Raw genomic sequence first — 16,524 nt, forward strand, 5'->3', positions numbered from 1 at the left:
AAAGTTAAAATCAAAATAATCACATATTAAATTTTCCCCAACTATTATATTTTAAATATATTAAATTCATATAACAAAAATAATTACATCTAACTTGGTTTGTCAAAGTAAAACTGTTGTTCATCTTATTTTTTTCAAACATATTAATTTGGTGTATAAAAAGTTTGTACTGGGCAGACAAAATACATCAAACAATACAATACAAAACAGTTAAACTGATGTATAAACCTTAACCTAATGGAACTGAAAGTGACTAGCCCTTGCCACTTGTGTGGAGCCAGGCCAGCCTGAACATTCATGCAGTCTAACCAGGCTCTATACTGGTGGTGGACTTGTCTTTAGAATTTTCATCCTGACATCCCTACAGTTAAATAATGTACAGTTCCGGAAAATAACAAACAGAAAACTGGTTAAGTCTGTTTAATAAATTCTGGAGGATAATGGCTAAGCCTCCGATCAACAGCAGTAAAAATAAACGAAAAAATTCAGATCTTGTGATGTAATCTCTATAAGACAAGAGGACAGAAAACAAACTACCTACATGTATTTTATCTATAGATTTACACATCAATTTAAGCCCCAAGCAAAAATGATTAAAATACAAAACTTGTACAATCATGTATCATGTTTTCAAATGAACATGTTTAATAAACAAGCTTTTGATCAGTGTATTATTGACTAGCTTTAACATTTTTCAAATTGTTTTACATATCAAGCTGGCATAATGAATTGTCATAAAATTGTCATAAATAAAAAGTACACTTGCACTTCAAATAATATTCAGAGGAAAACCATATCAGTTTTTCCTCTACCAGCTAAGCTGAAAAGTTGCTGTAATTACTAAAACAGCTTCTGTTTCAATATTGGTCAAGAATTCTAACATGGCCAATCAAGTTAATTTACAAAATTTTACATTTCCCAATTGATAGTTGAAAGTTTCAAAAAGGAAGTTGGAAAGCTGAGACATGAAAAATGCAGTTTTGATAGTAATGTCACAATAATTAAAAAAAAAATAATGCTGAACATACATGTGTATTTTCTTGGTGAAAAATTTGTATATTAATAAGTCATACATATGTACTTGCACATGTAAATACCTGCCAACAAGACAAAAGAATAATAGAGAAAAAACAATGTCAAAATTTACATTAAAGGAACTCCACTGAGGTCCAAAAGCCTAAAAATATAAAATTTTGATTTTCTTACTTAGATCAACTTGGGCACTTTAAACAGAATGATATGCAAAAGATATTTAAGAAATATACTCAAAATAAATTGGAAATTGTATTTTTGTGCTTTTTTAGGCAGATATAAATGAAAAACATTGCAAAGCTTTACAATTTCAATTCATTTTTAAAACTTAGAATTATCATTCTGGAAAAACGGAGTGAATGAATGATCTGAAAGTTTGTACAAACATTATTGGTCTAGATCTACATCAAATGTAAATTATTCTTGAAAAATTATTTCCAGTCTTGTCTTGTCAAAAAACCTCAATAGAGTTCCTTTAAAATCTTGTAATTTTTTTCTCTAAAATTGACTACAATAATCTAGGTTTTATAATAAAATTTGTGGATTCATTGCAGCAACATTGCAACTTGGTTATCTGAGTAAAGTAAATATAAGAAAATTAAGCCAGTATGTATAAATGAGGGGAATATATCACTACAAAATAATAACAAACTTTGTAAAATTGAAACATCAATAAAATACACCCCAACCTATATTGTTAATACTGCAAAATTAAAACAATTTACAAGATTTTTGTCTACAAAGTTTAAACTTTAACCTCTATTTCCTTAATTCCTTTTCTTCTAAGAAAATTCCTTTTAATAATAATCATAAGATGATTTGAGAAAAGATTAAGATGTTTGTTTGTCTGTTTTTTGTTTTTTACGCCAATTTTAACACATCATTTCTTGGGTGTTAATTCACCTAACAGGCATTCTTGGATAACCAACCAGTAATTGACAACTTCTGCACAAGTGACCGACTACTAATCTCACATAATTTCTGAATCAGCGGTGGGAGATAAATGACCATAAGACTTAATGTCAAAGATCAAATGTCTCAGAGAAAATTATGCCTTGCCCGAGGATCGAACCTGCGACCCCTTGAATTAATAATCTGATGCTCTACCTACTGAGCTAAATGAGTGAACAGATAAACATGTAAAATATAAATAAAGGACTTTAAGTAGATACATTGTAGTTTGTAAGTGATACACATTGAAATAAGCCATTTAAGCATTTAAAGCCTATTGTCTGTAACACCAACTTGGAATAAAAAACCCTGAACAATCAAATCCTATTATAGTTTAAGAAATGCCGACTCAGCAATTGAGACAAATATTTCAAATAGGCAAAGAAAAGATTCAGAATGTTTTTTTTTTTTAATCTCATACGGTTACCGTATGCTATTTTATCTACTTATGCTAGAAATTAGGCCTGAAAATTAATAGTTTCTTTAAATGGAGTTGAATAGACAGTTAAACATTAACAAGAGGGCCATGATGGCCCTGGATCGCTCACCTGACACAACCGCATCCAAGCAATGTCTTAAACAAGCATCATGACCAAGTTTGATGCGACTGAGTCAAACATGTGACCTCTAGTGTGTTATAAAGACTTTTCCATATTTGGGCGATGTGACCTAATTTTTGACTGGACACGACCTATATTCAAACTTGACCTAGAAATCATCAAAACAACCTTCCTGACAAATTTCCAGGAAATTTGGATCAAAACTGCAGCCACTAGAGTGTTAACAAGCTTTTTCTATTTTTAGCTCCTGTGACCTAGTTTTTGACCAGACATGACCCATCTTCGAACTTGACCTAGATATCATCAAAACAACCTTCCTGACAAATTTCCAGAATATTTGGATGAAAACTGCAGCCACTAGAGTGTTAACAAGCTTTTTCTATTTTTAGCTCCTGTGACCTAGTTTTTGACCGGAGATGACCCATCTTTGAACTTGACCTAGAAACCATCAAAACAACTTTCCTGCAAATTTCCAGAATATTTGGATGAAAACTGCGGCCACTAGAGTGTTAACAAGCTTTTTCTATTTTTAGCTCCTGTGACCTAGTTTTTGACCGGAGATGACCCATCTTTGAACATGACCTAGATATCATCAAAACAACCTTCCTGACAAATTTCCAAAATATTTGGATGAAAACTGCAGCCACTAGAGTGTTAACAAGCTTTTTCTATTTTTAGCTCCTGTGACCTAGTTTTTGACCGGAGATGACCCATCTTCGAACTTGACCTAGATATCATCAAAACAACCTTCCTGACAAATTTCCAGAATATTTGGATGAAAACTGCAGCCTCTAGAGTGTTAACAAGCTTTTTCTATTTTTAGCTCCTGTGACCTAGTTTTTTACCCGAGATAACCCATCTTCGAACTCGACCTGTATTTCATTGAGAAAAACATTCTGACAAAGTTTGATGATGATCCAATCAAAACTGTGACTGCTAGACTGTTAACAACCCAATTGTTAGAGTGTTAACAAGCTTTTTCTATTTTTAGCTCCTGTGACCTAGTTTTTTACCGGAGATGACCCATCTTCGAACTTGACCTAGATATCATCAAAACAACCTTCCTGACAAATTTCCAGAATATTTGGATGAAAACTGCAGCCTCTAGAGTGTTAACAAGCTTTTTCTATTTTTAGCTCCTGTGACCTAGTTTTTGACCCGAGATAACCCATCTTCGAACTCGACCTGTATTTCATTGAGACAAACATTCTGACAAAGTTTGATGATGATCCAATCAAAACTGTGACTGCTAGACTGTTAACAAACCAATTGTTGACGACGAACGACGCACGACGACGCACGCCGGACATAGCCCCATCACTATACCTCACCATGACCACTTCGTGGTCAGGTGAGCTAAAAACACTGACATTGTATTAGTTTATGTGCTATAACAATACAAGATATAAGAAATTGTATGTGTCATTTAAAACTACATATTAATTTTTTTTGCTGGATTTATTTTATCATCTATTTTTTGGTCAAAACATCAATAAATATTTTTTGTCAAACTTTAGAAAACACTTAAGTGTTATAATCAAGAAATAAGGAAAGTCAGGAAATTGCAAACATATTTCTTTATGGCTTAAAAGTTACTAGATATTAATATTTTTAAACTTGTATGTTACTTAGAATAGCACAAAAACAATATCTAATTAACTACAAAACTAACTACTAAAATCATAAAAAAAAAATTCCTTTAACCTTACAATAAAAAGTTTGAAGTATCATTTGAATCACTGGATATTTGTAGAAAGACAAACAATGAAACATTATAAAGTTAAATAAAATACATGAATACTAATGCCTAGCCTTTATATATATAATCATCATAAATTATAATTACAATTGTGACTAGCTTGTTTTAGTTTCAAAATTACTTTTATCGAATTTAACTACCATAACTGTTATATTATCTAAAGATCCACGATAATATGCTTGTAGAATAAGGCTTTTAGCACCAAAATGTGGTTCGTCTAAACGTTCTAAAATAAATTGCACTGCCTCCTCGTTTGAAAAACAATCCCATAATCCATCTGTAGCTAAAATTATAAATTTAGGTTGAACGTCGTTTAGATTAAATGTTAGAATGTCAGGTTCAGCAATTATAAAACGTTTGTCTTTTAACGGGTAATCTCCAAGTGCCCTCGATGTAGCTAGAATCCCTGCTACTCGCCATACACCGTAAAATCCTACAAAGCCACCAGCGTCTTTAATTCTTTGATGTTCCTTCGTCTAGAATTGAAATAGAACATAAACTGTTTGAGCTAGCATTCAAAGAAAAACATATTTACGAAAAGTGAAACTTACAGACCACATAAAGTATCTTCAAATATAATTAATGCTATCTGTGTAAACCTTAAATAAAACTACAATGATAACAATATTACATTTTGATGGCTTAGTGCAATACTGGTCTAACTGCTATTTTTGAAAATTTTCAGGAAACACAAAAAAACTTACTTTATATGCATGAACTTATATATCAGCAAACATTTTTTTGCTAAACTGACATGAATTAAGAAATGGTAAGAAATATTGCAAACCCTATAAATTTTTTCAAGTTCTGTGGTCGTCTCCAGACAGTTACATGTATTTACTAACCATAAATTGAATCATCTTTTACTTCTTTTGTATTTTAGCATTTAGTACAATTATAATGTATTAATATTTTGTATGGAAGTCAGTTTCTGTATTTATAACACCTTTATCAGGCCACAATACAATATTAGAGAAAATGCACAATCTAAAAGTGATTTACGTAATATCGATACTGTGACAGACTGACAAGTCACAATGCAATTGAAAACAAAGACCTGAAGTGTTCCACCATGCATTTTTTTCATATTAAAGCCAGCACCTTAGTAAAAATTACTGACATTAGGCCAGCCAACATAATATTGTCATCACAATGAGAGACTTCAATCAGGTCAATGACCCTGCCTGGCAATATCAGAACAGGTCAAATGTTCTTATATACTTCACCATCAATACCTCCTTATATATTTGTGGATGTTGGATACTGAAACAATACTGAAAATTCTTTACTTTGAAAATTTTGTTTATAACTTTATTCAGAAAAAGATGGCTTTTGGGAGTACATGTATAAAAAAAACCTAAAATTCAGTTATAACTCTAAAAACTTTCATTCACCCATGTTTAAATATATTTTCGGGATTTTTTTTTATACTTATCTTTACCTCATTAGGTTTATGATCTACAGACAGTGGAACTGTTTTACCATCCTTATCACACATTACACCTCTGGAATCACCTACATTAGCTACTGTCAGTGTATTGTTGGTTACCATAGCAACTAGAGCTGTTGACCCTGAAATAAAAATAATATTTTACATTTGGAATGAATCAAATTCAAATTTTCTGCCATACATAGATTTCCGTGCAGAGACACACTATCTATACCATTACACACATTCCAGTAAATGTATAAATTTTGTAAATTTGGTAAAGTTTTGCATTAATAAAATCAACATTAGATTCAGTTTGTAAAACATGAACAAACCACATGAAAGGTAAAAGTGTAGGCAAGTTTAGAAAGCCTTGACATTCAGCATAATTTTACCTTGACCAATCTTCAGTCCCTTTTCTGAAACAGTTTTGTAAGGACCTTATTTTATTGGCAGGGCACAGGCCCTTCCAAACATGGAGAAAAATAACACAGTATTTTGCAAACATAGTACATGTACATTGATTAAAATATGACCCTGGTCAAAGTTTATACTCTGTAACCTTAGAAGCTGTTATAAAGTTCACCTTTATTCATCAAAATCAATACTAATTATACTAACAAAGGCATATCATATTGATTCAACCTACACTTTACCCGAGTTATTACATTAATACTGATATAGACAGCTTCTTTATACAAAACTATTAAAGCTAATATTTCAATGAGGAGGTAAACCTAAAAGATTCTTTATTTATAATAAAAGAAAGTCGGTTACCACAGATTTTCATACTTTGACAATATATATTGTAATTTCCAAGTATTGAAACAAGAGGGTTAAACAATCTCGCGTATCTTCCCAACCTGTCACAACTTAATTATTCACCATACTGAAATTAAGGCAACATATGTAGATCAAAATGCCAATGTGTACCTTTCCCAACCACCCACCAATCACTCAAACAAAGAAATAAATTGAACGCAATAATAAAATCAAGTAACATATGTACATCAAGAGGCCTGTCATACAAGATTTTTCAATCAATAATTAAAACAGAGAAGTCACTGTGTTACTGATTCAGCAAACATTTCTCAATAAAAAATTGTCAACAATTTACTGCAAAGGTTAAACATTTTATCTATTTCCTGCTCTCTATTTTTCCTCTTTTATTTCCTTTTTGGTCAGATGTTAAAGGAATATAATATTATATAATAATATAAAAACTGGACACAATTTTTCATTTTGGCATAATAACAGTAGTTTGTGAAGAGTTGTTCAACTTAAAAACAAACTAGAAATGTATTCATAGGAGATTGATACCCCCACATAAATCACACACTCCACTGTTTGTCAATCTACTGACTCCAGGTCAAATATTTTTGGGCTATACGCAACATAAGTCGAAAAATGCAAATCTTTTACTAGGTCAAGGGCAATAACTCTGACAACACTTAATAAATCCACAAACGAAAACCTAGATGAGCAGCTTCACAAGCTGATCAACATTCCTGTAAACTTTGTTGGCTCTAGCTTAAGCACTTTTAGAGCTACATGACACAACATGAGAACTGATGGTCAGACAAGAGCAAATCTAAATGCCCCCCACCCCCCTCCCCCCGAAATCCCTAAACTAACAATTCTAGATGGTTCCAAATTCAAAGCAAGACATATCCATTATAATAATTCAGCCGGGTTAAGGTAAAATTTCCACATACCTGATAAATCATCTTGTTTTTTTGTTTGTTGTAAAATCTGTTCATCCACCTCTAAGATTTGTTTGGTTAAAATCTCCCCATGTTCTTCATCATTGTCATTCACATTGGATAGCACCATGGAAAATAAATTATCTTTTGCGTATTGAGCTACAAACTGCAATAAGAAAATAATAATAGTTCTAATAGTGTGCAGACTTGTTAACTATTGTTGATTCAGATCATTTGAGATTGAGCAACAAGTGGAACTGTGTTATTGACAGTATACCTGAAAGGAACTTTCTGGTTTGAATAACAGTAGAGTGGTTTTATATATTAATGTGATTTAATATCAGATTACACAGTGACAGTGAACTTTTAATAAATTATATATCATACGAACCAAAACCTATTTGGATTTGTTGTTACTTTAATTTAACTGCAAATACCCAAAGGTAACATATAATTCCTATATTATGCTTTTTTCCCTCTTTTGGTAATATAAAAAAAACAGCATTTCCTTGAAAAATTCTCAAACTCGTGCTACAAATATTTTAAACAGATGTTTAGTAATATTTTGTTGTACTCTTATCAGAAATAAATTTTTGTTTCTTACTCTTTCATCATCGTACACCACCAGTATAGTGCAAGGATACTTATGGACCTACTTAGATTGATTATGCTGATGGGTGCTCAAGCTTAAACATTTCACCTGCTTGAACCAAAAGTGATAAGCCTTTTCCACCAGTATAAAGTCTGGCTAGCTTAATTGTGCTCATTTGTGTAGACTAACCAGTGAGGCACTATTTTTTTGGTTTGCTCAATATTTGTATCTTGATATTGAAATCTCTTCAACTTTGAATGGAAAGTTCTAAATTCAAAGAACAAATATTTAGTGATATTTATAGTGTTTATCATTGGACAAGCCTTTTTGTTAAGTAAAAAGTCTAATTTGATATGTATTTAAAGGGACTCCACTGAGGTGTTTTGACATGATGGGACTGAAAATATTTTTTTTATATTAATTGTACCATTTGATGTAGGTTTAGACCACTAATCTTTGTGCAAAATTTCAGATCATTCGCGCACACCGTTTTTCCAGAATAATGATTCAAATTGTAAAAAACTGACCCAAACTGAAAAACGTTTAAACGCTTTTCACTCAAATTAGGCTAAAAAAAGCATAAAAATACGATTTTCAATTTATTTCACGATTTTCAATTTATTTCAAAGTATATTTCTCAACTATCTTTGCATATATTACTGTTTAAAGTGCCCCAGCTCATTTATGTAAGAAATTCAAATGCTATGTTTTTAGACTTTTAAACCTCAGTGGAGTCCCTTTAATAATTCTTTGATAGACGTTTGTGCTGATTTTAGTATCTTTAACAGAAATATAGCAGAACTATTTTTACATCACTCAGTATGCAAAGAAAATATTTTCAATGACTTCAATGGAATAAATTGTAAAAATTGTGAAGTAGTTTACACTTAAGTCCTTGTTACCACAATTTTAATTGGCATGGCTGAATTTGAAGTGTGTGGTAACAGAATTTAGCATACTAGTGATTAAGATGGAGAAGAAAATCTAGCACTAATATCAACAAGAGGGCCATGATGGCCCTGGGGTCGCTCACCTGTACATAGGGCCCAAGGGCCGGGCCAGTTTAAACCAAAGGGCTTTTATTTGAAAAAACTTGGAAGACACCCATTAGAAGATGTTTCATGATGTTAAGTTTTTACTATACACAAATAATGAAAAACAATGACTTTTGCCCCCCCCCCCTCCCCCTGGCAGGGCCAATTTTAACCCAAGGGCTTTTATTTGAACAAACTTGGTAGACATCCATTAGAACATGTTTCATGCTAAATATCTTAGCTCTAGCTCTTTGGGTTCTTTAATAGAAGATTTTTAAGTTTTTACTCTATGTATATAGGGAAAATCAATGACCCCTGGGGCGGGGCCAATTTTGACCCCAGGGCTTTTATTTGAACAAATTTGGTAGACACCCATTAGAAGATGTGTCATGCTAAATATCTTAGCTCTAGCTCTTTGGGTTCTTTAAAAGAAGATTTTTAAGTTTTTACTACATGTATATAGGGAAAATCAATGACCCCTGGGGCTGGGCCAATTTTGACCCCAGGGCTTTTATTTGAACAATCTTGGTAGACACTCATTAGAAGATGTTTCATGCTAAATATCTTAGCTCTAGCTCTTTGGGTTCTTTAAAAGAAGATTTTTTAAAGTTTTTACTATATGCATATAGGGAAAATCAAAGACCCCCTGGGGCGGGGCCAATTTTGACCCCAGGGCTTTTATTTGAACAATCTTGGTAGACACCCATTAGAAGATGTTTCATGCTAAATATCTTAGCTCTAGCTCTTTGGGTTCTTTAAAAGAATTTTTTTTAAGTTTTTACTATATGCATATAGGGAAAATCAATGACCCCCTGGGGCGGGGCCAATTTTGACCCCAGGGCTTTTATTTGAACAATCTTGGTAGACACTCATTAGAAGATGTTTCATGCTTAATATCTTAGGTCTAGCTCTTTGGGTTCTTTAAAAGAAGATTTTTTAAAGTTTTTACTATATGCATATAGGGAAAATCAATGACCCCCTGGGGCGGGGCCAATTTTGACCCCAGGGCTTTTATTTGAACAAACTTGGTAGACATCCATTAGAACATGTTTCATGCCAAATATCTAAGCTCTAGCTCTTTGGGTTTTTTAGAAGAAGATTTTTAAAGTTTTTACTATATGCATATAAGGAAAATCAATGACCCCCTGGGGGGGGGGGCCAATTTTGACCCCAGGGCTTTTATTTGAACAATCTTGGTAGACACTCATTAGAAGATGTTTCATGCTTAATATCTTAGGTCTAGCTCTTTGGGTTCTTTAAAAGAAGATTTTTTAAAGTTTTTACTATATGCATATAGGGAAAATCAATGAGCCCCTGGGGCGGGGCCAATTTTGACCCCAGGGCTTTTATTTGAACAATCTTGGTAGACACTCACTAGAAGATGTTTCATGCCAAATATCTAAGCTCTAGCTCTTTGGGTTTTCTAGAAGAAGATGTTTAAAGTTTTTTCTTTTGGTTGCCATGGCAACCAGAGTTCTGCATGTAATGGAATTCTTTGAACAACTTTGTTAAGGCTTCACACAAGGAACATATCCCTGTGTAGTTTCATTATGATCTGCCTTATGATTTCAGAGGAGATGTCGTTTGAAAAGTGTGAACAACGGACGACGTACGACGGACGACAGACGAAGAGTGATCCTAATAGCTCACCCTGAGCATATGCTCAGGTGAGCTAAAAATATATTTTTCTCATTAATGCAGAAGGGATTATTAACTATCAACATTTTTAAAAAGTAAGAAAGTATATCACACAAACAGGGCTTCTATTAATTTGAAAACCAGGGACTGCAAAATGTTTGATATTGGAAGTTACATTATATAGGTAAAGAAGGAAAAGCATTATATTGTAAAGTCACACGTCAAGGAGTATAATTTGCTCCTAAACTTCCCTGACAAACAAGACAGGGCCTTTTCACTAGTTTTGGGGAAGGCGCCCTAGCCCTTTTTGTGGGCAAAAAATGCGCGATTTTCACACTTTTTGGGAAAATATCATATTTTCACACACTTCGGGGGAATATCATAATTTATTTGCATATCTTCCTCCAATCACATTTAAGGTTTACTATAGTACTAAGCTTTCTGTCCAACAGGAGTAAAAGACATTTTTTACAGATCAATTTATTGCCCCTTTATATAAACTCATATTTCCTAATTAGAGAATTTTACGTAGGTCATGTGAGGGTTCTTGCTTTGATTCAGAGGGAACATTATTATCAGTTCCCACTGTATTACTTGCACTGTTGTGCTAGGCTCGCTTTTTCCGACAGTTGGGCATGTTGTGCTACTAGGACACAGGGAGTTTCTAGGGGATACATGTATTGGATTCTGTTGCACTTACAAGGTCATCAATTCATCCAATTTGTAATAAACAATTACAAACGTCACTCAATCGTATTTTCTTCATGTTCTGTGACATTGTTTACATTAGCGACACCGTAAATCGGTCGCCATATTGTCGTAAAAAATCACATGTGCACTAAAAAATAAGGCAGGGTTTTCCCATGCTGTTTTTAGAAAGTTGCAAACTCAGACCGAGGCTCTGAGTTAACATCAATTGTATTAAATCAAGGTATCCCTCTATTGCGTATTTGAATTATTAGCTTTCATTGGAGAAAACAACTATCATTTTTTTACAAGTTTTATTCTTCAGTTTGTCTTTTCTTTACAAGGGGAAATATTTGCCAGAAGGGGAATTTTAGACTATTTTTGGGGGAAAAAAGGTAGTAATTTGGCTTGGGGAAGTAGCCGGATAACAGCTACAGCAAAGAAGGGTAAAAAGGCCCTGCAAGAATAGCTAATAAACATGATATGTTATAAGGTTATATATGTGTCTATGATTTGATATAGGCAGTCAGTAATTACCGCACCAATCAGTGAAATACAGCTAATTTGATTGTAAAATACAGCCATTATCATTAACAAGTAAATGAAATATAAACATGTTTCTTAAAAGAATGCAAGTCAATACTAATCTTTGGCTCTTTCAAAGTTGAAACTAGCAAAAATTTATATTGCAGCTTAAGACAACATTAAATTCTAGGCATGCAAATTTGCTTTTGTCTTATTTACATTTATATGTACTGAAATATGTAAATAAACATGCAATGATATATGTATAATAATGATCTGTAAAGTTTACAACAAACCACAGATGTCGGGCAAATAAATCATATATTTTATATATATATTTTATGCCCTATGATGAAAGTAGGCTTCTACATGTAAATGATTGGCAAAACATCATTTAGTTATCAATCATTTGTCATAAATATAAAAATAAGAAAAAAATTCAAGATTGCTATGTTTCAGTTGCAATTCTGATGTTAATTAACACAAAACAAGTGGAAAGAATATTCTCGAATCAATGAAAAAAACATTATTGTGAGATTTATAGCAAATTTCTCTTAAAACAAACAAGCATTGTAGATTATGTGTTTGGTGTTAAACATTATATCACTAGTTACCTGGCAACACGTTCACCCAATTGTGAACACTGCAAGATCTACATTAATTAATAAAAGTTTGTGACAAGTTATTTTAACAAGCATCTAATGATGCCCAGGCACATTGCTTTAGATAAATTTTTGACATTTGACTAATTGTGATAACTGATTTTGACTTTTGGGTAATTTGAGATTCTAATAATAATGCAAAAATCATAGTTAATGATAAAGAACATGTGACAAGTTTCTTTAACAAACTTGTCCAGACAAGAAAGTTTAAACCAATATATAACATTCAAGTTGAGATTAAATGTGACCTTGACCTACATGTACAAACATTTACCATTTGGCTATCAACACAAAATAATCATTATTGAAGTAGTAATTATTCTGTAACCTACCAAATATTTCCTTTAAGTAATGAGTGTTAATAAATCTTAAACCTGCTAAATGTCTTCCATTTACAAATTTAGTACTGTCTTTTATCAATTTTATGTTATCTAGATGAAAATTTGAAGCTGGTTATCAAAAATAGGGTGTCCGTTTGACCTTTGAAATGGCTCTTTGACCCTTCAAATTTCCAAAAGGCCTGATATGACCCTTAGGATTTTAACTGGAGGGTCAAATCTTTGTTAAATTCATGGGGATTTGACCTTGTAGTCGGTAAAACTAACTAAAAATGACCCTCAGGATTTAGTGGCTAGTGAACACCCTGTAAAAGAAATTATTCGGACAACCACTTTGTATTTTGAACAACAAAATTTTCTTGAACAGGTTGCCCGAATGACAACCATATCTAAATCCTAATTTCACAGACTGAACTTCTTGCCTGTTGCTGCATCACAATCGCCAGATCATCTGACATCAGAACATTGCACCTTGATCTATCTTTCTTGCATTAATGTCAAATTCCATTGCAAGGAAGTAGACATGACTCTAGACTTCAGATATAAGGGAATCCTGGAACCAATCCCTAGCTCTTATTGAATAGACCCCTTGGTTCTTTTACATGCCCAGTGAATAGCACTGATAAATGCGAGGATTTCCAGGATATCTTACCAGTACACCTCTCAGTAGGTGGGAAACACTTAAAGCATCTCTGAAAAATCCCAACAGTGTTACCAAGGACGTAAGGGGTGACAGTCAGTGGTCTAACCAACTGAGCTATCGCGATCTACCCACAAATTTTTAATAAAAATAACATTTGGAAAATAAAATAAATTCTTTAAATTTAAAAAGGTATACATTTGTACATGCGTAAAGAAGTTAAGTTAAAGAAACTACTCACATCACCACCGTGTCCATCAAAAATTCCATATAATGAAACTTCACTGCCATTATTATGAATTCGAAATCTATCTTCCATATGCGGCCTACGTCCTTGTATTGAATAGGCAGCTACATTGCTACTTTTAAAATCCCATGAAAATCTGTTAGGGTCAGATGGCCAGTATAGATCATCACTTCTTTGTGAACTACTGCCACTTTGATATATAAAATTCCTGGAAGGAATCCCTAGTTTTTGTTTCGCTCGTCTCCATAGAGGTGGGACGTTCACAAATGTGTTGTAAAGAACCACTAACAAAACTATGAGAATAAATGACTCAGGACACAATATATATCGACGAGCCATTCGCCACAAATAGGACCAGTACGACATTTTACCATAGTTAGTATGATTTATTCCTTGTTTGTTTGACTTGGCAGCAACTTCCGGGATTCTGCTTTCATCTGCATCACCTAATGTTTGCTTATCGTCAGATGTAATGATCGTCTGCATAACTTTGAATCTTGGGTTCATGACCACTAAATTTATTCCTTCAGTATTCGTTATGCAGAGTTATTGCTTTTAGAACTATATCTAAAATCTTATTATTTAATATACAAAAAGTTTTATTTTATCAACATCACACATTGAAAAGAAAATAATTTTATTCTAAAAGTTATTATCTCAAAATGATTGTTAAAAAAAGAAAAAATAACTCAGGACTGTGGTTGTTAGCATTAAGTATCTAATAAGCAACTAGCAGAAATTTAGATCAACAACTTAGAATAAGCAGCTGACATAAATTAAATGGCAACTGGCAATAAATACATTAACTGGAAATTGGCAAAGAATAATCCATATCTTGCAAATCACAGGTATTTCCCAACTTTCAGAGAAACAGCATGCCTATTGCCTACTTTCATATTAAAAGGGAGCCTTAAAATATGTAATCATTGTAAATAAAAGGAGAAATGTTCATAAAAAAGAGAAATGTAAAGCATATACCTGTACAAGATAATTTCAAATTTAATTAACAGATGACAATAAGCAATAAGCTTAATTAAGGTATTTATAGCAATCATTAGTTGTCATTCAGAATTATGCAGTTATCAATATGCAAATGGTATTATGCTATTGTCATGTCCCTGCATGTATATTCCATAACTTAAAACACACATTTTCATTAATTCTTCATAGCCCCAAATCCCAAAATTGCCTTTTATAAGCAAAGTGTATACATGTATAGTCAAAATTAAATAAAAGTGCCTTGGTGGCCCTAGATTACTCACTTGAAAACAATTATTGCAAAAAAAGCTATAATTTCTTTTATGCATATGTTAGACATTTGGGTCATATTTAAAATCATCAAAGCCATTCAAGTTTATAAATTTTAAAGATTGACCCTAAAAGTAGGTCACTTTGTCTCCCTTGTGTTCATCAAAGATCCAAGTTCAATACAATATAAAAAATTGCTCTTCAGGTTCAAATTTAAAGACCCTGGCTTCAAAATTCAAAAGTAAGTCAACAGGTTAAGCTCAATGTTTTCCAATGTGAAAAGTTATTTGGTATACACAACTCTATATCTGATTTTAATTTGAAAGTCGTTGATGGTGGAACATACTTAAATATAATAGTCAGAAATGTTTTGAGTATAAAAATCTAACAAAGATTTTGACACTTTTCTCAACAAATCCATCTAACAATATTACCCGGGGGAGGGGGGAGCAAACATATAAGCTCTGGGTAGTTTCTGTAACATGCACCGATAGAAACATGCTTTTTATGTATTGAACTCTGCTGCCCTCACTACATTTGCCTTTTTTATATTGGCATGTTTACATATTTTGCATAATTATTCCATAATTGCCAAGTGTTCATTTTAATAAGAAATATTTAAAGTATGAATGTCTTATAATTAAAAAAAGATCAATAAAAAAATCAAAAACCTATGATTGAGGAAACAGTAAGTACTGACTACACAAGGATATTGCCTTAAGTGTTACTGTAACATTGAACTAATGACTTTTAAATAAATAGGGGTCATCTACTGGCTGTACCAAGTTATAGTAAACCACCCTTCTCATGTTATTGATTAGACAAAAATAACAAAATGTACATACTACATTAAGGTAACTGATGCATGTACTGTCAGGGACCACCCCATTACAGTTGGTCCACACTGTTAGTGGGAGATAAAAATGAATTTATGTGTCATAATTTACTGTAGTGTGCAGTGTATATGCCAATTTACTATAAAAATTAACATGTTTATTTATACATGTGTATATGTCAGCATCTGTATATGATTTAGTGTGCAATTCTAACTGCAACTTTAAAAAACCTCAAAACATTAATACACCTGATGGCATTCTTTATTCCCTTTTTTTACCCTGAACATGAGTAACCGATACAGCTACAGTTTTAATGACTATCCTGAATACATTGTAAACATTAAGTCAATAGTCACCTGGTAAGTGAAAAGTAAATCCCTATATTTTCAAACTGTTTTTACAATATTCAAACTTTCATGACACTTTAGATACTAAGTAGTAAAATAGTCCGATATTTTCTTTATAGAATTTTTTATAAAACCATTCAGGCACAATGTAACATATGTAATACACTTTTTTTCAATACATGAATTTTACCTATACGTTTATACATATTTTTTTAAATCTCCTTTCATCAACCTTTTGCACTAAATTAAAAAAATAATCATCATTATAAATTGAATCTCCAAATCTCCTAATCTTT

General features: G+C 32.4%; 1 protein-coding gene across 1 annotated transcript; it reads right to left on the reverse strand.

Annotated features, from left to right (window-relative positions):
• Positions 1–4,391: 4,391 nt before the first annotated feature.
• On the reverse strand, positions 4,392–14,348 carry LOC132726224 (protein phosphatase 1L-like). Its single transcript, XM_060711499.1, has 4 exons — positions 13,792–14,348; positions 7,447–7,600; positions 5,744–5,874; positions 4,392–4,778 (listed from the first exon to the last, which is right to left on the reverse strand). Exons 1-4 carry the CDS (start codon positions 14,302–14,304, stop codon positions 4,398–4,400), a joined length of 1,179 nt encoding a protein of 392 aa, XP_060567482.1. The 5' UTR covers positions 14,305–14,348; the 3' UTR covers positions 4,392–4,397.
• Between the last annotated feature and the right edge of the window lie 2,176 nt (positions 14,349–16,524).

This window comes from Ruditapes philippinarum, unplaced genomic scaffold (assembly GCF_026571515.1).
Source record: "Ruditapes philippinarum isolate M1 unplaced genomic scaffold, ASM2657151v2 ctg1963_1_1_1_1, whole genome shotgun sequence".
NCBI classification, from domain to species: domain Eukaryota; kingdom Metazoa; phylum Mollusca; class Bivalvia; order Venerida; family Veneridae; genus Ruditapes; species Ruditapes philippinarum.

Bases quoted from the DNA above. Each gene is read 5' to 3' on its own strand.
- LOC132726224 (XM_060711499.1), bottom strand. From the start codon at position 14,304: ATGAACCCAAGATTCAAAGTTATGCAGACGATCATTACATCTGACGAT. The intron at 7,601-13,791 runs GTGAGTAGTTTC...TTCTTATTGCAG, and splicing joins TTGATGGACACGGTGGTGAT to TTTGTAGCTCAATACGCAAA. The intron at 5,875-7,446 runs GTATGTGGAAAT...TTTTTATTTCAG, and splicing joins AAAACAAGATGATTTATCAG to GGTCAACAGCTCTAGTTGCT.